The sequence below is a fragment of the Mesoplodon mirus genome, assembly GCF_964341445.2.
Source record: "Mesoplodon mirus genome assembly, chromosome: 5".
Lineage (NCBI taxonomy): Eukaryota > Metazoa > Chordata > Mammalia > Artiodactyla > Ziphiidae > Mesoplodon > Mesoplodon mirus.
The window spans coordinates 56,096,875-56,121,522 of NC_138980.1; the positions used below are offsets into that span (position 1 = coordinate 56,096,875).

At 45.1% G+C, this 24,648-nt stretch overlaps 1 protein-coding gene across 2 annotated transcripts in view; it reads left to right on the top strand.

The window, feature by feature from the left end:
• Positions 1-24,648, top strand: part of GLRA1 (glycine receptor alpha 1) — a gene marked incomplete at both ends in the record, with an annotated part of 82,755 nt that overhangs the window by 15,616 nt on the left and 42,491 nt on the right. For both annotated transcript variants that reach the window (XM_082620899.1, XM_082620900.1), the window contains 2 exons: positions 16,862-16,989; positions 22,941-23,008. In XM_082620899.1, coding sequence (XP_082477025.1) covers positions 16,862-16,989; positions 22,941-23,008 — 196 coding nt within the window. The remainder of the gene's footprint in view (positions 1-16,861; positions 16,990-22,940; positions 23,009-24,648) is intronic.

The window sequence follows — 24,648 nt, forward strand, 5'->3', positions numbered from 1 at the left end:
GCCATGGCTGATGGTGAGGGCCATGGCTGATGCTGGTGGGGGCCATGGTTGATGTTGGTGAGAGGCATGGCTGATGTTGGCTGGAGGCATGGCTGATGTTGGTGGGGGGCATGGCTGATGTCTAAGGAACAGGGGCCTGAAGGGAATTGTGGAAGGAGGGAGGATGTTGCCTTATTCTCTGGCCTGAGAAAGAGGACAGCCCCTCCCTGACAATGGGCAAAAATGATTAGCATATTCCCAGGTTCTGGGAGATGTCCTAGGGAAATGACTAGAAAATATGCCCAAGGGAGCTACAACTGCAACATTACCACACTGTGCCTGCAAGGATGCAATCCTGAGAACCATAAAACTGAGAAAATCCCCCAGGCCAGGAAGAAATCTTTCAAGGTCATTTCTTTCCAACCTCCTGCCTCTAAGCAGCCCTTCCCTAACTGCCCTGTGCCAAAGGACTTAGTACAGAATGACACTCAGTCCTATTCTCTAATCTTTTCAGAGTTGTCTGAGGCATCCCAGGCATTAAGGCCCTTGAAGACAAACAGAATGCTTCCAACTGATTGAATATACCCTTAATCCACATGGCAGGTGCTGGGCACACAGTGGGCTTTTCACACCCATCTGATAATTGATAATAGAATAAAATGGTTCTAATTTCTCGCTCTCTCAATAATATCTATTCTGTTGCTTAACATTACAGTCCAAACATCCTTCCTTTTGCTTACTCCACTGCCCCTGTTCCGAAGTCCAACCTGTCATTTGCCTGAGGAGACAGAGCCTGGCAGATACCTCTGCAGAAGTGAGCTAGAATACCCACTCTGCAGGTGACATCTCCAAATCTGGAATTGACCTCAAGGAAGAAATAAATAGATAGGATCACCCTATAAAATGAGAAGCACAGGTACAAATAAATTAAAAAGACCATAGATAATTGTTCACTTAACATATAATCAGCAACTTCTGTATGCCAGGTTCTTAGCTAAGCAATTTATCTGAATCTTTTACTCCTCCAACAGACCTAAAATTAGAATTAAGTATTCCTAGTTTACAGATGAAGAAACTGAGGCTCAGAGAGGTTAAGCAACTTTCAAGGTCATACAAGTAAGTAGCAAATTCATGGTTCTAACCTACTCCTCAGCTGATTCATCCTTACAATATGATACTAAGAGTTCAGCCTGTACGTGAACACTTCCAGAGACAAGAAACTCACCATCTCCTTAGGCAGCCTCTCCTGTTACCGGGTAGCTCTAATGGGTAAAATATTCTTTCCTCACATGTATCAGGGAGCCACCTCCCTATATGAGAGTCCCATCTGCCTTCCCTGGTCACTTGGAACAAGTGAGTGGGCTATAGAAGGTACCTAAACTGTTGAATCAGAAAGATCTCATTCTATTCCTCCCCTACCACCTACTAGCCATGTAACTTCCACCATCTGTGCCTTGTTTGCTTCACCTAGACAATAGTAACACAAATATGAATCTCACATAGTTTTTTGGAGAAGAAGAAATAAATAGTATTTGCAAAGACCTTAGTTCAGTGCCTGGCAAATAGTAAATATTCAAGAATATTATTTTACTAATTTGAGTCCCTCTTCCCATGATAGCCTAAAGAGATTTGTTAAAAATGATCTGTCTATGTTTTCTCTGAGCCAAATTATTCCTTACAGGTCAATTTCAAGTTTGTTTACCAGCCTAGTTGTTTCTTTCTGGACCTGCTCCAACCTATTAATGTCCCTCTTAAGATGCAGAACCTATGACAGAAAGTAATAAATTAGCCACGATTTGAAGTACAGCCCACATCCAGTATTTCCTGCCATACCTGCTTCTTTTAGTCTTCAGGTTTTTCTGAAGTTCTTCAGAATCATAACCTAGACTGGCATAAAATTTTAGTGAAGAATATTTGAATCTTACAAACAGAAATTTTTATTTTTATTTTTATTTGTAATAATGGCTAAGATACTAGGTGGTTTCTATCTATCACGGTATCAACACTTGATTTTCTCCTTTAACTCCAGAAATCCTAAGAGCACTATCATTACCCTTACTTTACTGATAAAAAAATTAATAAAACAGATGTGAAGAGGTTAAGTGACTTGCCCAAGATCACACAGCTATGTGGCAGAATCAGATTTAAGTTCACCAAGCTATCCTACCTCCCGTTTCAAGCGTTTATGGGATACTTACTATATATATGCACTTTCAGGGATAAGAAGAATATGACACAGGGAGAAGACATTGGCAGGGCAGTTTAATAGAAAAGGAAATGTATGGCACCAAGCTACATTGGACTTCTGAACTACACTGTCACAAAGATCTCTCCTTCTCTCCTCCAGCACATTCCAGTGTATATAGCTTCTCAGGCAATGTGAGTTAAAGGAGAAAAAGGAAAAAGAAGCGGTCATCTCTCTTCTTCAGCTTTCATTTAGTCACCACTGCCTTCAGCCCTGGCCCCTAGCAGACTCCATCTGATGAAGAATTCATTTTCAAAAAGGAGCCAATCTGCTGGTCCTGCGGTGGGGAGGGGTCCCTTTACACTGGTAGAGTCTTTCTGCCTTAGAAATATTCATACCCTTTGACTCAGCAATTTTGCTTCCAGGGCATGGATAGAGGTTTGTGACCAAGGGGGCTTTTCACAGCATAGATTATAATAGCTTAAAATTGGAAATGGGGGCTTCCCTGGTGGCGCAGTGGTTGAGAGTCCGCCTGCCGATGCAGGGGACACGGGTTCGTGCCCTGGTCCGGGAAGATCCCACATGCCGCAGAGCAGCTGGGCCCATGAGCCATGGCCACTGAGCCTGTGCCTCCAGAGCCTGTGCTCCACAACGGGAGAGGCCACAACAGTGAGAGGCCCGCGTACCGCAAAAAAAAAAAAAAAAACAAAAGGAAATCATATAAATGGCCATCAAAGAGGGGTGGCTAAATGAATGCTAATACAGCCACACACTGGCATATGCAGTCATTTAAAATCGTGTTTCTAAAGGTTTAATAACAAGAGAAAATAAAATTGTCCTTAGAATCTTCATTAAAAAAAACAGGAAACAAAACTGATTATAATCTATAGAGGAAAAAAAAAAAAACCTAGAGGAAATTTACTAATATGTTAACAGTAGGTATCTAGATAATGGGATTTCCAGGTGGGTTTTATTTTTTTTCTTTGAACCGCATTATATTTTTCCAATGTGTGTTCATTGCTTTTATCATCAGAGGAAAATGTTATTTTTTAAAGGATTGAAAGAATCTGGTCTGAGGGCTGCCAGCCAGCTTGAGAAGAACAGTTTTTGCCAGTGGACAGTTTCCATCTGTGCAGCAGCAATTACTACTCCGTTATCATCAGATCATCTTAATCCTATTGATTGAAATGTCAAAGTAATTCTATTAATTTACTACTTAAGAGATAAATTACTAAGAACAGAGCAGGAGAATTACCAGAAAGTGCTGTGGTACTCCACTAGATGTGAGTGTGGGTGGTCCTTGTAGATTCAAGCATAAAATTCAAAGAAGCCTCTGGAAGTTCATATATTCATTCCCTGTCATAGAGCTTAGATCAACCAATGAAAATCTGAATCAATAAAAATTGTATTGAACATTTACAATGTTCCAGGCACCAAAGAAACACTGCAGAAGAATTATTTATTCTTTACCACAACCCTGTGAGCAGCAACAACTATTACCCATTTTACAGATGCAGAAACAAAGACGGACAGAATAAGTAACTTGTCCGAAGCCACACAGCTAGTAAACAGCAGAGACTGGCAGAATTTGTGTGCTTAACCCTGGACCATGTTGCTGTTTCAATCCAGAAATGAGTTCTTATTTGTGTAGTACCTTATGCTCTCTTCAACATGATTTCTTTTTTTTCCCCCCCTTGGCCATACCGCACATCATGTGGGATCTTAGTCCCCCGACCAGGGATCGAACCCACGCCCTCTGCAGTGCAAGTGTGAATTCTTAACCACTGGACCACCAGGGAAGTCCCACATAATTTCAAATAGTGATTTATAAGTTAGGATAGGAGGGATCTACACTCTATGGATGAGGAAAGTGATGCTTCAATATACTAAAGGACATGCTCACAATCACAGAAGAAAGAATCGAAACAGGTAGTAGCCAAACCTAAGACTTCTGACTCTACAGCTACAGCTTGTCCCATGTGCCTCTGAGCCGTGCAACAAGAAATAGAGGGCAGTGGAATTTGGGCCCCCCGTTTTGTCCTCCTATGAGCTACAGGGAGGTGACCCTGCTGGAGGATCCTGAAGGTATAGGGTAGAAAGGAAGGAAATCCCAGAAGGAAAAGAAGTCTCAGTAATGACCCTTGCCATCCTTTCACCATTAGCCCTCCTTCCTCCTAAAATCAGGAAGGGACACTAGCCACGGCACCTGGTCCTTCCCTCATCGTCCACCTACCTTGCTTTCAGCTCATTGAGTCCCACAGGCTTCACTGACACGTCTTCTCCTCAACACTCCTCAGTAAATATTCCTTATAGAAGCTTATACTAAACCACAGAGGAGCGGGAACTTAAAACAATGCATATATTAAAGTTGAGTGAGCCTTAATAGCTCAAATTAGCACATTTGAACAGCTGCTCCAAAACATATGGCAAAATTCCACCTCAATTAGATTCATATATCAACTCAGCCACCAAATTACCTTGATTATGTCATTTAAACTTTCCAAGCCACGGTTTCCTCAAGTGAAAACTAGAGAAGAAAATGGTATTCACCTCATAGAGTGGTTGGGTGGATTAGAAAGCATGTATGGTAAAGTTCTTAGCACTGTGCATGGCACCCAGAAAGCGTCTGATCATTGGTAGCCATTGCTATCATTGTTAGTTAATCTCTGAGTCAATTTCCTCATCTACAAACGAAGATGATCATCCCTACTGACATTGCAGAACCATAATATACAGTTATTAATTTATAGCAGGTGCTCAAAAAACATCTTTTCTGGGCTTCCCTGGTGGCGCAGTGGTTGAGAGTCCGCCTGCCGATGCAGGGGACACGGGTTCGTGCCCCTATCCCGGAGGATCCCACATGCCGCGGAGCGGCTGGGCCCGCGAGCCATGGCTGCGGAGCCTGTGTGTCCGGAGCCTGTGCTCCGCAACGGGAGAGGCCACAGCAGTGAGAGGCCCGCGTACAGCAAAAAAAAAAACAAACATCTTTTCTTAATGCACAAGATGTCCGGGTCCCATAATTCTATGACTCTTCTTCCCACTTCTTCCCCAAGATGTTGGAACCTGCTGAGTGAGACAAAGAAGTTCCACCCCGCTGAGCACAGCTGCAGCTCTCTATCTTAGAGGATACAGGGGAAACAAGGAGGGCTATTTAGAGTTATTACAGCCCAGGAGCTTCTGTAAAACTCTGTATTTACATACAAATACCCACTTCAACTAAATCCTCTCAACTCACAGTAAAGTATTCTCTTTCTGAAGACCAGTCACTCAGTTTATTAAAGGCAGATGCAGATTTTAATCCAAGTTGTTTTTTCTACAATTTAAGGTCATTTCTTCCTCAGTGCCCAGTGAAGATTATTTATTATTTTCTCAACATCCTCCTTTGAATCACAGTCTCTTGGATGCTTGAAGACCACACACATCCAAGCTTCATTCTTATGAAAACCTCTTTTTTCTCTGGGACAAACAGATCCCTTTTGCTGATGCATTTCCTATGGGTTCATTGCACCTTGGCTTATTTTCCGCTATAAGTTTGAACTATTATAGATCTCAGAGGGAGAAGTGATATATTTTTCTACTAGACTCAGATATTCAAGTACTTACTTGTCTTCACACTCTCTCTATTAATTTGGGAGTTCTTGGAAAACAAGGGCTATGGCATATCTATTACTGAGATACATTTAAGAGAAGACTCCGGGGTCAGGTGTATCTAGGTAAGTTATTTAACCTTTATGAACCTCAATTTCCTCATGAGTAAAATGGGGGTAATGATATCCAACCCAAAGGATTATATTCAGGATTAAATATTGCAGACAAAGCTCTTTGTGTAAGGCCTGGTACTTTATAACCACTCCATACGGGCTGTTATATTTTTATTATTTATATTCTGCTCAGTCACCTAGCACAGTCTCTGACATACAGTAGGCACCTCCTAATTATTTTAGATAAATAAGTAAATAAGTGAAGTAATAAATTAATGCCATCTCAAACGAGATGATTATCTCAACGTACCTAGTCAATGAAAAAAGTTCACTGACCTAAGAAGGGAAAGAGTTTACTCCCACAGCATCTTTAAGCACCATGGCCTTTTGCCATTCAAATGACCCCTGCAGTTGATAAAGGCAGGTGGTATTTCAAAGATGGGTGAACTGAGACAGAGAAAAATAAAATGAAAGACAAGTTGACTGCAGAGAAATTCTGAGTGACAATTTAATAAATAGTCAAGAAGGGTTTGTCCATCACCTTCCCGTCTTTTGGGGCTAGCCAAATAGTCAAGCAGAAGATGCCCCAGACCCTGGCCATGTTAGGTCTCTGCCATCTGAGACTCTGAGAAGGTCTCTTAACCTGTCTCTTAACCTTTCGGTTGGTCCTCAATGTCATCACCTGTACATGGAGATGCTGTCATGGGGGTGGCATGGGGATCAAATGAAGTGGAAGTGCCAAGTAAACCGAAAGTGTTATTTGTGTGAAAGTGATCACACTTTCACACAAATAACATATTCTTCTCAATCCATAATTTCCAATTCCCAGAGCTCCGTGAATTCTCACTCACAGTTCCAAAGAATCATACAAACATTTCTATTATAAACAAGAGCAGCTCCTCAGAGGGACTCTGCAAATCTCTATCATTTGGGAGAGTCAACAGAGTAGTGTGGGCTTTAGAGACCAGCAGACTGTTGGGCTCTAACACTTATAAGCTACACGACCTCAGCTAAATTTCTGAAAATGCAAGCATCAGTTTCCCCATCCACAAAAAGGAGGTAATGCCGTCATCATCACAGGACTGTTGAGAAGATTAAATACAGTAACATATGTAAAGGACCCAGCACATAGTAAGTACTTAGTGAGTAGTAGCTATTACTATCATTAGCTAATATCACGTCTTTATCTGTTTTTATCATATTACTATTTCTCCTCAATATTTATACTCCTGGGTCTTTGCAACATCAAATGACCATTACCTGCTGATCAATGCAATCTTTTTTCCCAAAACTTTTTGTCTAGAATCCCTGAGCTCCATTCTCTGCAAAGACATACTTTTCCAGGGAGATTTATCTGATTAAAAAGAAAACTGCATTGAAGGTAATGAGAGCCATTTGCTCTCCTGTCCGACTTGTGGGATGCACGCTGATTACCCAAGGCCTGATAAGAGCTTAGACTCAGGCAGAGTAAGCCCCACAGGCCTGTTCTTCAGCACTCAAGCCTCTGAAGAATCTCCCCCTACAGCCCCGAATTCCTCTCATTGTAACTCATTTGGGAGGCTACTTGATGCCCACAGCCCTAAGCCAAAAATTCTTTAGCCATGGAACCAGATTGCGGAATGACACTGAAGGTCAGAGGCACAGGAAAACTTCCCAAAGTGAGATACACATGGACAGTCAGGGAAAAGTGAGATGGCTGTTGTAGAATTATAATTAGTGACCTAAGGGAGGAGAAATGCGCAGACATAGGTTTGACCTTGGACACTGATCTGAGTCATTCTGTGGGAGGGCCGTAGATGCTCCTAAAAGAAAATGGGATGGCTTCTTCTATTTTCTTGCCTTGGATTTTCCCAGAGGACATCAGGGTTTTCCCCAGGGACTGATTAAAGCTTTCAGGGCCTTTTGACTCCAGTCAAATCACATCATTGATCCCAAGTACCCACACAGCTAAATTCCACTTCCTCTGAAGTGCCAGGTGTATAATCATCCATTTAACAAATATTTACTGAGACCTGACCATGTGCCAGACTCTGTACTTCATGAAAACCACACGGAAGAAGCTTGCCTAAGTCATGCTCTCAGGGTCTTATCTACATAACATCTGATTGCTCCAATTTGGGGGAAAGGAAGTTTAGAGAGCTGAAGGTTGAGCTTGAACCAGAAAACACCAAGGGCTGCCATGATTCCAGCCTTGAACCATGCACAGGGGGTAAGAAGAAGGGAAGTGAGAAAAGAGAAAACATCGACATAGTTTAAGCAAATGCAGTGCAGTACGCCAGAGTTAGACAATCAAGCCACATGTTCCTTAAGCCTTAATTTTCTTATCTGTAAAATGGACACAGACATCCCTACCTCTCAGGTTGTTGAAAGGATAAACTGTGATAAAATATGTAACGATGTGGGCCTCCCTGGTGGCGCAGTGGTTGAGAGTCCGCCTGCCGATGCAGAGGATACGGGTTCGTGCCCTGGTCTGGGAGGATCCCATATGCCGCGGAGCGGCTGGGCCCGTGAGCCATGGCCGCTGAGCCTGTGCGTCCGGAGCCTGTGCTCCGCAACGGGAGAGGCCACAACAGTGAGAGGCCCGCGTACAGAAAAAAAAAAAAAAAAAAAATATGTAACGATGTTTTTTGCCACCGGACAAGAATAATTAAAATGAAGCTTTCTGAAAATAAAATGAGATGTTGTGAGCAGTAGACACTCCCTCTCCAGAACACACTTGATTATCTACAGGAAACTCTACCCTAGATAGACTGGGTTTAAAGAGCTACGATGTGGGCTTCCCTGGTGGCGCAGTGGTTGAGAGTCCACCTGCCAATGCAGGGGACACGGGTTTGTGCCCCGGTCCGGGAAGATCCCACATGCCGTGGAGCGGCTGGGCCCGTGAGCCATGGCTGCTGAGCCTGCGCGTCCGGAGCCTGTGCTCCGCAACGGGAGAGGCCACAACAGTGAAAGGCCCACGTACCGCAAAAAAAAAAAAAAAAAAAAAGAGGTATGATGCTCTAGGAGGACCAGGAATGGGGCGAAGCAAGTGAGGCACCCAGGGCACAAAGTTTAAGGAGGCGCTCACTCTCAGGTCTCCGCAAGTGCAGGGTTGGAACGTACACAACCCTGAGAGTGAGCGCCTCCTTAAATTTTGCCAGGAGCCTCATTCATCTCACCCTGGTTCGTGGGGATACTTAAATAAAGCAGAAGAGTTTGTGGAGGGAAGGCTATGGAGAAGAACACACTGGAAACAATGATAAGGAATACGAGACATCCCTAGAGAATGAGACTTCCCTAGGGGCAGGGGAAGAACGAGTTGGAATCTCAAGGTTCCTTTCAGCTCCAAAGATCCAAGATTTTATCTTACTGCAGAAAGAATCATGTTCAAATGCTTCTTACCTAGATAACGGTTCCTTAAAAGAGGCAGATACAGCTGTAGGAGGTGTGACAGGAAGGGAGAAGGGTGTCTTGTTCCATAAGACCTTGGGGAGAAGTGGGCTCAGGGCATGCCAACTGTGACATTCTACTCCCAGGGGTGCTTAGCAGATCATGAAGTGAGACTAATAAAATGTCAAGCACTCCCGGGCCAGCCTAAGCCCCTTACTGCAATCAAATAAAATCAGAATTGCATAGCTGGCCAGGGGAAGCCAGCTGTTGACCTGAGGATGCAACCCAGGCAAAGCTGACGGTGACCAGCAAGGCCCAAGCCCCTGGTGTCAGAGCCATGGACAGGAAACTGGTTCAGCCCATAAGGCCAGAGAGTGCCAGCCTCACTCAGCCCCACTCCTTCCCAGGAGTCTAGGACACCCAGCCCTCCCACCATCTCTCCATTCCTTTCTAAGGACAGCCTACAGGCAGAAGAAAGCTTTCTCCCCCAAATTACACAACGTGGACATTGACAAATGTCAGGTCTTTCCAAAAGTGCACAGAGGCAAAAATTCATAAAACTCAGAAAAATTCTGATTCCTGTCCCCACCTGCCCCCAAATACCGCCTTCCTCCTCTGAAGCACTACGGCACTCCAATTATGCCCCTAGGCTAGGTGGCAACCTCTTATAATTGTTTATATGTACCTAGCCTAGTCTATCTGCTGAACTATAAACAACAAGAGGACAAAAGCTATTCATCAACAAATGATCATTGGGAATTCCCTGGCGGTCCAGTGGTTAGGACTCCGCGCTTTCACTGCGGAGGGCCTGGGTTCAGTCCCTGGTGGGGGAACTAAAATGCCACAAGCCTCACTGCACGGCCAAGAAAAAAAAGAAGATATGATCATTGATTGCTACTACCTGCCAGGCACTGAATGAGACAGACACAAACCCAGTCCACATGGAGGGCCTCGTCTGTGGGCAGTGACATATTGATCTGCCTCTCCTCCACAGTGCCTTATTCAGATAGTGGGTGTGTAACAAATTAAAAGGATGAGAGGACTGTAGAGCAAGAGGACCCCCGGAGATCAGAGGACCCCCCCCCACTCCACAATCTAGTCCCTTGACAGAGACTGATAATCCATCCTGCTACCCTTCCCAGCTGAGTCAGGCCCCAGAACCGATCTCTGAGGAATCACTCAAAGCAAAACTGTTTACCATGCCTGATCTAATCCCAAACTTCCATTTCACAGATGAAGAAACTGGGAACCATCTAAGAAAAGAAAAAGAATTAGCCCGTGACCAGAGAGAAAGTTAGATACAGAGCCGAGACTATATCCCGGTTTCCCAGCCCAACGTTCATGTTTTTCCCTCTATTCCACAGTGAAATTGTGTCTTAAGTAAATGCTCATGGAAGAATAGACCTTCAAACAACATCCAACTAGTTGACTTGGTATAATATTTTCTGCACGGAATAAATACCAGCTCATTAGATTACCTCCCTGCCAAGGCAAAGGGGATGTTCTGGCCCAAGTCAGAGGACACATTGCCTGGAAACCAAGTTGGACACCCACCATTTGGAGGTGTCTTTGGAGAGTGCATTTCCCAAGCTTGGCCAGGCCACAAGTCAATTTAACCAGAGAACAGCTGAGAAATCCAGATGGATTATTCTTCCTGTAAAGGCACTGAGGAGGCACAATCTTCATTAACTTTCAGACGCACCATAAGGACATAGAACAGGGGGTCAAACCCTGGCTACTCCCAACCTTGCAGACTCAGTGTTCCATCCTCATCTCTCATCTTTGTCCTTTCTCTCTCTCTCCTTCACTCCCCCTTCACTTCCTCACACGCACACTAAAGTTCTCTTAATTCTCCAAGTCCTCACTCACCTCTAGACTTTACACATGCTGTTCCTTCTACTCAAAACACTCTCCTTGGGCTTCCCTGGTGGCGCAGTGGTTGAGAGTCCGCCTGCAGATGCAGGGGAAACGGGTTCGTGCCCCGGTCCGGGAAGATCCCACATGCCGTGGAGTGGCTGGGCCCGTGAGCCATGGCCACTGAGCCTGCGCGTCCGGAGCCTGTGCTCCGCAACGGGAGAGGCCACAACAGTGAGAGGCCCGCGTACAGCAAAAAAACAAAAAACAAAAAACACCACTCCCCTTCCCTATTTCTTCCAGGCCAATTCCATACCCAACCTTCAAGTTTTACTGTAAAAGCCACTTTCTCCACAAAGCTTCTTGGAGACCACCCCACTCCCGCCAAGTGCAGTTGGGTGCCCGTCCTCTGTGCTCACAGACTTCCTTGGTTATAGTACTGACCACACCTCAGACACCTCCACCTGCCTCTTCCTCTCTCCTTCCCACCTCCCTTCTCTTCTCACTCTGCACCCCCAACTCCCTCCCCCAGCCCTATGCATCCTTCCCTTGGCTATCCTCAGCCTCAGAGTCCCTCTTCTGCCCCTCACTTTGTCCTTCCTCCCTTGTTCCCAGCCCTGACCTCCTGACTTCTCTGCCCATGGTGAACTCAGGAGATGGAGTCTGCTGGGGGGACCCGCACTGCTAGCCCAGCGTGGTCCTCGGGTGCGTGGTGCCATGAAGGGTCTAACTGAAACTGTTTCTCCCCAGCCTGACTGCCAATCCCAGCTCATTTGAAATTCAGATTGACAGCTGCATATTGATTCCCTATTTCCAAACGATGCTGCAACTAGAGAATGAGAATCTGAGCATTGATCTGGCCGGTCTTCCAGCAAATCCCTGAGAAATGAGCTGTTCCACTGGAGAGAAATGTGGAGACTGCGTGGGGAGAAAGCAAGGCACGAACACAAGCATACTCCCCCAAAGGGGTCCAGACAAATTCAGGTCCCAAGACCAGATGCATAAAGAAGAAAAAAAAACAAGAGAGGGAATATTAACGGTTACTAGAATGATGGTTTAGAGCCAGAAGGACTCTTAGAGATTATTCTAATCCCCTCATTTCATAGCTTGGGAAACTGAAAGCTGAAAAGGGAAGTGATTCACCAAAGGTCTCAAAGCTCCCACTCAACTTTGTCACCTTGCCTCCAGTGCCACTGTGGAACCGGCCCCTGGACTTTCCCACAGTCTCTGTCATTAGGAGTGAAAGCTTATGGTCCTTTAAGTGCCAAAGTCTCCTAGTGTGACAAATGCCCCCACTAAAATGCGATAGACAGTTCAAGGCTCTGTCCAGTCAGTGCAGCCATCACCATAAGCCCTCTCAGCGAGGGACAGAATGCTTGGTCCCGGGAGACCTTACGGTCCTTCTGAAAATGACTAGTAATCAAATCTGTCTAAACCAAGTCTGATTCACCACATGACATTTCAGTAATCCCTGAAACAATTTGCATCATTTCCAAATACTTTTATAGGGTCAGCAAATCCTAACAATCACGCGTTTCTTTTCTCGGACTCATTCCCAGCTTCTGTGTCCAGTACCTTACTGTGTATAAGCAAAGTCTTCAGCTCACCAGAGGCAGTGGCTCCAAATGAGCATGAAGGGCCCCTGGATGCATATTTTCTCTGCACAAAGGCGCAAAGCACAGATTTACTTGAGAGGGCCCTAGAAATAATTCTGTGCAAAATGTGCTGTCTAAATATAGCCAGAAATGTACAATGATCATCAAGTGGAAAGGCATGGCTATTTTGACATTCAAATGAAGGATTTATCTGAAAAAGAACTAGAGAAATTTTGGACTAGGGCAGTAAGGGATGGGGGGATGATTTTAGGTCATTCAACATATAATAACATAGAATGATTATTTCAGTCCTTCTCATTATCTCAGGAAGAAAAGTCTCAGTTAGGTGTTACTATGCTCTAACACCTTTCCTACACTAGCTGATCTTCCTTTGGAACTGAGGGGAGGCCTCAGGCTCGGGACTTCAGCCAGAAACAGTATATAACTAGGATTTTTAAATACTTCTCTTTCTGTGTGGTTTTCACTGTACTCACTGTTTTGGCTGTCCTCTATTATGGCAAGTAATACCGGGTTTTCTTTGTAAAGAGTGAAGTAAGTTTCTTTTTTTTTTAAAGAAGTGAGATAATTCAATGAAAACTTTTAGGTGACTAACAGTAGAAGTGGTACAGAAACAGGGCGAAAATTGTGAACGTGATATCCAAGAAACCACTGGTCCACGTTACATGGGAGAGGCTAGACTAGAGAATCTCAAAATTTCCAAGAATTCTGCTGTGAATCACCTGACAAAACAGAGCACCATTCGACAAGTCACAACTACTTCTCCCCCATTTTTAAACGTGGGAAATTCAGAGTTGTGTATGCCAGGATTGCCAGCAGTCAGATACGTGTTTTGATTTTCTTGGATAACAATATGACGAGCTTCACAAACAAGTAGTAATAATAGCTACTATCATGATCTATACCCTTCACAGGTTATAAAAGTTTTTCCTATACATTGTAGCATTTGGATGAGGCAGGACATGAAAATTTGAGTTCTAATCCTTTCATTAAAGTGCTGTGTGACCTGAGGCCAGTTACTTAACCTCTCGGAGTCTCCATTCCCACCAATTCAGTTCCCCATGCAAGGGTTGTTAGTGAGGCAAAGGCCAGGTGACCAGACTGTAAACACCTTGCTGCAGATGTGTGAGCTAGAATAACCAGAGGACGTTTCAGATTTGTGGAGTATTCAGATATTAAATGGCATATTTTGCTAATAGCAAATGGCAGCAGATAATTTGGGGTGAATTCATTCTCTCACTGTTCTGCCTAATGGGATTCAGGCTTATTAAAGAGGCCTAAGGGCCAGAGATGGCTGTGCTGTAGTAATTGCTGGGAGGGAGTACCACGTTCCCAAATCTTATTATCTGAGAGGAGGGGCTTAGAGAGAACAGGAGCTTATGAAAGCTTCATAACTGCCACTCCTAGAGTGGTTTGAGAAGTGAATCATAGCAGCAGCAAAGTCATAAATCACCAGCTGCATGCCTGTGGTCCCCTTTGCCACACCAGAGCCACACAGCGGCCACGGGTGTGGTGCTGAATGGAGAAAAGGCTGGGACTGTGGTACCAACCGTGGGCCACGGAAGGCATCTGGCAGGACTTCCCCGTCATGTGGGGACTATGGTGCAGCTGAAAGCAGCAGTGAGACCAGAAGAACCTCCAGCCTGAATCTCAACTGCTACACACACACACACGCACACACACACACACACACACACACACACAGCGAACCATCCTTGGCGTTTGTTACCTGTGCTATTTCAGTTACTAATTGTGCAAATTTCTTTGACATATCAGGCAACTAAAGTTCAGAGAGGTTAGGTAATTTTCCCATGGTCACACAGCTAGTAAATGACTGAGACAGGATTGATTCCAAATCACCTGTTCTTTCCACTCTTTTTGAAGTATTCTCCATTACATGTGACAGTACGTTTCAGTAACACACGTGTAATATACCCACCGCATACATACAGCCATGAAAGCATTTGACACTTTCACACCCTATACCCCATGTCCACATACATGCCACATGTACACACAAAAATGCCCACACTAAATACCACGCTTAACAACACATTTTGACAGGAACACAGGTCTTCACATTTTTGCATATCTGAATCTCTGTAACACAATCCACTGTACATCCACAGATGCCCCCATGCATGCTCTAGTCCCCACACACATCCATACACATCCATCCATTTATTCACATAACATGCATACACATCACACCTAGAAACCTACCCACATCACACAAACTCACAAATATCCATATTCACACCTACAAGAACAGGATAATGCATTTGTCCCTCACTCTGTTCATCAAAACAAGCCCTTCAGGATATAAATAGAGAATGGTCCGATTACTAAGCATGAGTGTCTCAATCATCCTGGAATACCTCTGAACCTTCAGAGGAATAACAGATTATTTTCACTATTTTTCATTAGTGGGTATAATGGTCTAATTATTTTAAAATTGTTAGTCCATGTATATATATTTATGAATACTTCTACTAACCAGGGCATTTGATTAATTAAAGTAGCCTATTATTCATTCGTTCATTCACTGTGCAATTACTGAGCACGTTATGTGGGAGACACACTGTGGCAGACACAGTAGTAGATTAAATAAACAAGCGATAAATACAACCACCACGATTGCTGGTCTCGGAACACAAACACAAGTAACTACCTGACAAGGTAGCATGGCCATGACATGTGAAAGACAGGAAAGGCCCCCATGAGTGAGGGGACGCGAGAGGAGAGGGGACACAGAGACTAGACGGCTCTGAAGCGTCTAGTCCTAGAGAATGGGAAGACGACATCGGTGCCACCTGGGCATCTGTGGTCTGGAGAAACAAGTTTGGGAAGGAAGCTGCGGCATTTGGTTTGGAATGAACTTGAAGCCTGGCAGGACATCGAGATGGGCACGCCCCCCCCCAGGCATTTGCAAATGAAGAAAGGGGGCTTAAGGGAGAGGCCAGGGTAGAGAGAGAGAGATTTGAGAGCCACCCATTAGAGGGGATCACTTAAACAGTTACAACTCTGAAATCAGAAAAGGAACCGAGGCAAAGAACAAGACAGGCAGTACAAACCCTTGGGGGACACGACGTCCTGCTTGGCTAGGTGACAGAAGCTCTCATTTTATGCGACACACACAGGCATCTCTATACATGCACTTCCTCCAACGTACCAGCCCTACAGCACGCACAGCGGGGCTGCACTAGCTTCCAGCTATCTCCTGGGTATAATTTCAAGACAGGGAAGCTCAGTTGCCCAAAGCAACAGAAATAATTGATCCTCAACCCTTAAACTTCCAGTCTTGACGGTTCTAAGAACCTGCATGCCTCTGAGAGTGTGGCAGGGGAAGGGCCGCTGTTCTTAGATATCAATAATTCTTAACTGTGGCACAAATGAAGACCTAAAACTACTTTATTGGGGGGGGGGTGACAGAAACAATGTGTAGCATCCCCAGCAGTCGGATTTCAAATCCCCCAATTCTTGATACACTGAGGCAAGCTGCCACTGATTGACTCTGGGACCTATGTCAGTTCCTTCACTAGCTGTGCCTCAGTTTTCCCAACTGAGCATTTTTTAAAGTATATGAGATAGCCCCATAAGTACAGGATCTAGACTTGTTGTAGGTTCTGAGAAGACCCGAGGTAAAGACGCCTGATTCAATTTGTGTTCCCAAATGCATTTGACTTTGGCATCTTTTTTTAGAAAATTAATAACTGATTCTGAAGAGAAACTTTGGGGAAAGGCTGGACTATTTGATCTCTAACATTCTTTCTGGCTGCACTGTTCCACGGACCTATGAAAGTGCAGGCACCCAAAGCACAGGGCTGGGCCTAGTGGGAAGTTAACCCTTCAATCTCCTCTCCCAGGGAAACCAGCAGCCAACTGTGATTGCCCTAAACCTTAGAGATACAGCCTTAAAAGAGTCAGCAGCTTCTCAGCATCAATCAGACACTCAGCTGCCTGCCAGGATCCCATGCTGGCTAATACTTAGGCTGGGTAAACAAGGTAGTGTGGGCCTTACCTCATTAAGGACTCCTATTACCTATTTCTCTAGTGGCTCTTACCTCTGGGTAAGCGACAGGGGCTGAGCAAGACTGGGATCTGATCACAGTGTGAGAAAGGGCTGTCATTAACCCTCCGCTTTCTCTCTCCTTTCTTAGCCTTGCTGCTTCTAAGGAGGCTGAAGCTGCCCGTTCCGCATCCAAGTCTATGTCACCCTCGGATTTCCTGGATAAGCTAATGGGGAGGACCTCTGGATACGATGCCAGGATCAGGCCCAATTTTAAAGGTAGATAAACTTGCCTTTCAGAGCCTTAGGGGTCTGCTTTCCTAGACTGTGGCAGCCAGCCGCATGGAATTGTATGCGGATGATATATACAGGGTATGAATTCCATGACTCTTTCCTCTACCCGAGGCAGATACTGTTAGTCAATTCACCAAGACCAAACAAAGGCTCGGAGAGTCCAACTCAACAGTATCTCTGGTTACCAGAGTCAGTACGTGAATTAAACCTACTTGCTAGCTCCGGTATAATGGACAAGAGATTAATGTGGAATGTGGAAAAATGGGTTCAAGTTTTGCTTCAGGCACAAAATTACTCTCTGAGCTTAGATAAGCCTCTTGCTTTCGCTGGGCCTCAGTCTCCTCTTCTCTGCAGGCATGGAGTTGACTGTCTCTGTGGTTTTTAAACTATGCTTCATGGAGTTCTGGGGCTTTCACCCTGTGTCCCAAAAGGGAGAAACAGAGGACGGGATGAGCAAGCCCACCCTTGCTTCTCCCCCAAGCAGCTGCACTTTTATTCATCTTACATAAGAAACTTCCAACTACCATTCATCCACTGAAAGCTTCCCCTGGATTAACAAATAATTTTGGAACTCTCTTGCCTAATCAGAGTCTCAATTTCAAATGCCTAATAAGGCAATAGGGAGAGACTATGGAGAAATAGAGGAGCAGTCCCCTTGAAAGTGGGCGGCCCCTCCTTAGACCCAGCGCATAGTTACCCTACAGGAATGTGGGTCCCATGCTGCCAGACCATCCAAAAGTCCAACGAGAGCCAGAAATCAAGATTTACGTGAAACTTCTTGAATCCTAAAACATGTAAATTCAAACAAAACACGTTTGGGAGCCAGATATGCCCTGTGGGTAGCCAATTTACAAACCATAACTGAAGTGATTTGAGAAGCTTCTTTCAGCTCACAATCCTATGAGATCTTAATGTCTTACATCAAGAGTGGACCAGTTCCCTTTGTCCACTGATGCCTTAGGAGGCTCTAACCATCTCTAACTGCTGGGCAGGTTTTCTGCAGGCACAGTCTTAAGGACCTCCTTGGGAGTCTGTGACCCTGACCTTCCTCCCAGCACCCCTGCAAAAATCTTATTTCAAAGACCCACAGCCAACCTCCTAATCAATTCTTGATTCCAGATGCCCTTCCTCACTGCTCCTTTTGGCTCAAGTCCAAGACCAAACAAGGGATGCGACAGCTGGTAACGGCTTCCTAATATCTGCTCACTCAGTCCCCCACCCTCTAAGTTCCCGTCTCAGAGCGCTCTGCAAACAGAATACAGTCTGGGAAATGCACTGAGGTTTGTTTGGGGGCCCACCTCCCACCCCTGTTTACCTCAAGGTGCCTTGCTCCTGAGGCCGTTATCCTCCAGGATCGTTAGCATAACCTTTCTTCCCTCAAGGGCAGATAAGTCGGCACCCAAGCCCTTCACCAGGGTCACAATCTCAAACACCCCAAACACCCAGAGGGGCCTGGCAGGTATGGTACATGATTGAAGCAGGTTGGGGATAAGCAGAGAAAACCAGAAAGCACAGGCTCCTCTGAGGGCTGCAGCTTCTCAGCTCCTGCCCAGAGCTGCCAGGTAGGAATGCAGGCCCTGGGCAGCGGACATTCCAAGAGAAGACTTAAGTCTGGGGGTTTATGTGAAATCTTCCAAGTTCGCAGCTAAATCACATCTTTGAAACACCACTGGCCAAATGAGACACACCAGAGAACTGACCACCAGGTTGCATCTGCAGCAGTTTTCAGGAATTCCATCCCACTGCGCCCCCTGGTGGGCTCTCTTGGAACTCCAGCCTGAGTGGAAGTGCCTTGGTCTTGCTCGTTTGCTGAACGTGGGTGCATCCAGGGTTCATGTGTTAGTTATCCTTTGTGCATACCACTGTATTCGGCACAGAGAAGGCCCTCAATAAGCCTGTCATAAATGAATGAATGAACGAATGACCCCACAAATATGCTAAGTAGAGCTATTAAGTGACTTTCCCAAGTCACACTGCCAAGACTGGGGACGTTAACCCAGCTAGCTGCTCCGACTCAATTCTCTGTCTAATGCTACTGATTTATTTATTTGCTTATTTCCTGATTCGTTTATTTATTTACTTACTTACTTAGCAGTGAACATGTTTAAGAAGTAAAATTTCACCCAGACTGTAAGACCGTTGAATCGGGGCCCTTCCCCTCCTCGCTTTGAAAACCTTATTCCAAGCACTTGGGCCCAAAATATACAGGACTAGATCATCTCTTAGGCCTCTCGCAACCCTGCACTATCTCTAACCCCTACAATCCCCTCGACAATGTGGGCTTTGAGCAACAAGTGCAGCTTCTTGGAACCTCACCCCAGGAGACAGGGAGCAAGATTTCTCTACTCTCCCTGTGGTGAGGGCAGAGACACTGGTTGCAGGGGATCCCCTGCCCCTGAGCCCCATGGCCTCTTTCACGCTTCCACCCAGGCACACATGAGATTCCCAAAAGCCCCCCGCAAACTACAGAGCTCCTGAAAAGGCCAGGCCAAGTAGGCCCCGTGACCCCGACACAACAGGAAGAGGCCTGCCTGCTTTGAAAACTCCACAGCGTGATTAATCACACAGCAGGTTCCTTCAAGCACAGGAAGTTGTGCCTGCTCCTGACTCTCTAGATAGAGGGAGGAGATATGGGGACATATGTATATGTATAACTGATTCACTTTGTTATACAGCAGAAACTAACACACCATTGTAAAGCAATTATACTCCAATAAAGATGTTAAAAAAAAAGAAAAATCAAAGCTAATGCATAAAAGGCACGATGAGCAAAATATCAAAATGTTCAATAAAGATGAGATCCAACCCTGAAAAAAAAAAAAAAAAGATAGGGGGTCCGGGGAGAGCAGCCTCCGTCTGCAGAACATAGTGGCAATGCAACTCATAATACTGAAGTAAAGAGCTCGAAAATTGGATTCTAACCCTCCTGCTACTTACCTGATATCTATGGCCCAGAGTAAATCACTTGACACATCTGGGCCTCTGTCTCTGCATCTGTACAATGGTCCAGTAGGACCAGGCCCTGTCAGCTTCGGTATTCTGTATCTTCGCAAAGACTTTGCATATCACAATGGCTCCCAGGATCAGGGGCACAGACCAATGCAAACATATACACAAAAGCAAAGTTAAACTTTAATATTTAATGAAATATATATATTATGCTGCTGCCAAAGGCAGCCAGATTGTAATTTTCTTGAGGATAATTTAATTTCAGATTTATTTCAATGAACCACACCTCCCCATGGGATCATTTTTGGCTGGCATCCTCTCGCACACATAAATCAGGATCTAATTTATATGGGAGTCACAGCACCAGACACTTGCAGGGCCTGGGTGGGAACTCTGTGCACGTCATTTCAAGGCACAGGCAGTAACTCTTTGGGGCATCTTAATGGTATGAAGCCAAATGAAAAGAAAAACCTGGATCTGAGTCTAAATGAGGGGAAGAAAGCCCTAGTGGGCCTTTGTTTGGGTGAAAGTGACCAAGGAGGCAGATTCCCGTTCAGCATAAGGACAAAGTTTTTAGCAAGCAGAGCCATCCAACTATGGAAAGGGCTGCTCGAGACGAAATGAGTTCCCCACTGCTGGAGGTGATCAAGCGCTAAGCCTTGCATGGATAGCAGTGGTTCCTAAACCTGGCTCTGCATGAGGATCACCCAGGTCACTCATTAAACAATAAACTCTGGGCTAATCCTCACAGGTTTGGGTTCACTGGGTCTGGGGCTGGGCCCAGGAATCTGTAGTTTAACAAGTTTCCCAGATGATGCTACGGCAGACAATCCCATCTGCACCTCAGTTTGGGAAGCAATAGATTAGGTGACTTTTAAGAGACCTTCCAACGCACTGAGTGACCACCTAGAGGGGTGCGATAGGGAGGGTGGGAGGGAGGGTGACGCAAGAGGGAAGAGATATGGGGATATATGTATATGTATAACTGATTCAGTTTGTTATAAAGCAGAAATTAACACACCATTGTAAAGCAATTATACTCCAATAAAGATGTTAAAAAAAAAAAAAAGAAAAAGAGAGAGACCTTCCAGCCCTGAAATTCTATACAGTAACATCATAATTCAAATGGGTAGCTTCCATAAGGGAATTGCAACCCCATGGAGCTGAGAATGACTGCCCAGATCAAGATCTACTCTACCAAATTGATGGGGAAATTGCAACCCAGAAAAGGGAAGGGGCGTGTCTCAGAGCAAAGAGTCAGGGAGAGCTTGGGGCTATGTCTAAAACCCAGGAATCCTGGCACTCCCTTGGAAGGAAAACCTGGATTCTCACAGCAGGATTGAGTCTCTTTCTATACACCAGGATTTCTGAAAAGAAGGAAGTCTTGGCTGAGTTTGGGTGAAATGCTTGGGCTACTTTTTCAAGAGGGACAGAGAGAAGTGGGTATCAGAAAACTTGGGTTTGAGTCCTGGCTCCACCACTTGCTGGGTAAATAAGCCCAGGTGAGTTACTAAAATTTTCTGTGCTCCACTTACGAAGCTGGGACAGTAACTTTGCCCTGCCAACCTCAGGACCTCATGGGGATCAACAAGAAAGTGGACCTGAAAAAATTCACAAATGGCATGTCACAATCTTCAAGTGAAGGATTATGACCTATTATCCAAGTCCTACCCACCTTCAAGGTCAGCTCAAGGTCATCACCTTCATGAGGTCTTCCCTAATGCCTCACTCTTTAGAACCTCTCTCATACCTGGACTCCTACTGCTTCTATGACCCTTACCCACAGTCTCACATTCTTCCCTGATTATTTTATGCCGGCTGTCTTATCAGCACATGTGGAAGCCCAGTGCTTAAAATCCTGGATTCTGCCACTCTGTGACCTTGAGTATGCCCCTTCCTTTCTCTGAACCTCTTTCAAAAAGTGTAGCCATTAAGACCACTAGCTTTGGATTAGATCAATCTGTGCTCAAGCTTGACCATTTACTAGCTGTGTAGCCGTGGGCAAATAACCTCTCTGTGCCTCTGTTTCCTCATCTGTAAAATGGAGGGAATAACCATGTCTTCTCATAGAGTTGTTGAGAGGATAGAATGAGATAATGTTAGTAATACTCTCAGCACAACAGCAAAACCTGCTCAGTAAATGGTAGCTGCTGTAATTAATAGTATAAAATGAAGAGACTGGGCTTCCCTGGTGGTGCAGTGGTTGAGAGTCTGCCTGCCGATGCAGGGGACATGGGTTTGTGCCCCAGTCCGGGAGGATCCCATATGCCGCGGAGCAGCTGGGCCCGTGAGCCATGGCCGCTGAGCCTGAGCATCCGGAGCCTGTGCTCCGCTACAGAAGAGGCCACAACAGTGAGAGGCCCGCGTACCACCAAAAAAAAAAAAAAAGAAGAGACTGGGCTTCAGTTGGACAGAGGTCCCTCTAGCAATGCGATTCCAAAGAGCAAATATTCCTCCACTTCCTTCCTGCCCTTGCAGTAGCTTGCCTGGAAAGTATTTAACAAAGACTTATGGACTTCCTTTGAGGTTCCCTCTGGATACCTCAGCTGTTAATTCCCACCAATGCCCTTTCAGACAATCATTCTTGGTTCATAAGTTCAAGGCAAGGAACTTGCTGTTCCTTGCAATTCCCATGATGGCCTCCAAATGTTGTAGCTGTAACCTTGCAGCCACAAATTAGAAGGCAGCCGATGGGGTTTGGGGAAGGGATTTCAACCATATGGCAGGATGATGAATTATCCTTTTAATGAAAGTACATCCCGGCTCAGCCTCTGGTGTTCTATACCTGGTGCTCACTTGGGGACCAGGGAATCTGGCATAGCAATGTGGCTGGGAGTCCCCGCTGCTCGGGGGTGGGGTACAGGGCAAGCAAGGGTCTCCTCCACCAAGGGGGATCCATCCCTGAAGTCAAAATCCCACAAACTGATCCTATCCTTGGGATTTCTTCTTGGCCTTGGAACTAAGCAGGAATCTCTCTTGATTGGCAGGTCCCCCGGTGAACGTGAGCTGCAACATTTTCATCAACAGCTTCGGTTCCATTGCTGAGACAACTATGGTGAGTGAGTCAAAACACAAGCTGCTATTTCCTGCTCGGGATATCTCTCTCCCTGAAATATCTACCCTCTGCACTGGTCTTCCCCAAGGAGGTGGAAAATCTGGTGTTTTTTCAGGTCTTCCGTGGTATACTATGGGATTTGGACATTTTTACTGTCCTAGTCAATGTTTTGGGTGAAGACATACATCTGAAAATGGCCAAAGAGCTAGCAGGGCTAGCACATGCTAAACACTCAGGATTACAAAAGCAAAATTCTATCAACAGGTGAAAGTTTTAGATTAAAGCAAATGTAAAGACCTGCTTTTAAGTTTAAAATTCAACTGCGGAATAGCAGAAGACTGGTTACAGAAGCTAAAATGGGTATATTGATTCTTCTCTCTACTTTTGTATGTATTTTAAATTCCCATAGTAAAAAGTTTAAAGTAAATCAGTTACTCTAGAAAAAAAGGCTAGAAGGAAAAATAGCAAAATGTTAACAGCAATTATCCCTGGATCATAGATTTATGCATGATTTCATATCCTTCAGTATTTCTATATTTTTCTAATCTCTACAAAGAGTAAATCTTACATTAGTAATTATAAATAAATGTAATGCTACTTTCAATTTTTTTTTCTCAATCCTTGAAAACAAAAAATCAATTATACTTGTTTTGAAGGGAGCAATCTAGCTTGTGAGAAAATAATTAAGGCAGTTTCAATCATCTCTTTATGAGCAGAGGCAGAAGCAGCCAGTCAATCACCAAGCCCTGTAGATGTTACTGCCTTGAAATCCTCTAAACCATCCATTCCCCTATGTCTGCCTGACCCTAGTCCAGCTCAGGCTTCCATGGTGCCTGGCCCACATTACTGCAAAGCGTCCCAAGACTTGCATCTTGCCCACCTCCAATCCATTCTTCCTCACACCGTGGTCTTTCTAAGATACAAACCTAACTACACCAGTCCCCTGCATTAACGCCTCCCTGTGGACCCCCCTCCCCTTCAGCATTAAGCTTAGAAGGCCCCTCTGATTCTGCTCGGCTGCATCTCTTCCCTCTTGCTTCCCATTCTGGATAAATGGAATTGTCCGGCGTTCTCCACACGGGCCGTGCTCACCCTCCGGTTTTCAGCCTTCTCTTGATGCTGCTGAGGCCTCTGCCCAGAGCACCCACTCCAGCCTCCTTTCCATTGCCAACCTCCAGGCTCCCTTAACTCTCTGCTTAGAATGACCTCCACAAGGGGACATATAGTTTTCAAGGGCAGGAGCCCTCTGTGTCCCCCTTTGCCTGGCAAAGCAATAAAGCTATTCTTTAAAAAAAAAAAAGAGAATGACCTCCACAGGAAGCCTTCACACTCTAACACATGTGTACACGTGTGTGAGTTCATGTGTACGCTTGACCTAAGCCTGCGATGGGTCCCTTCTACCCATTCTTGTGACACGTACTACAATTCACATAACAGCACTGACCACCTTCATTTACACTCTCACAGTCTGCTCATGTGTCCCTCCTCTCACTATAATGTCAGTTCTCTGGGGGCCAGAATCTTGTCTCATTTCCTGTGGTAACCTCGGCAGCTGGCACAGTGATCTAATAACAGGTCTCAGTCATCTTCTAAAATAAATAAGCCAAATCAGATATATTGTCTGTTGATTCAAACCATTA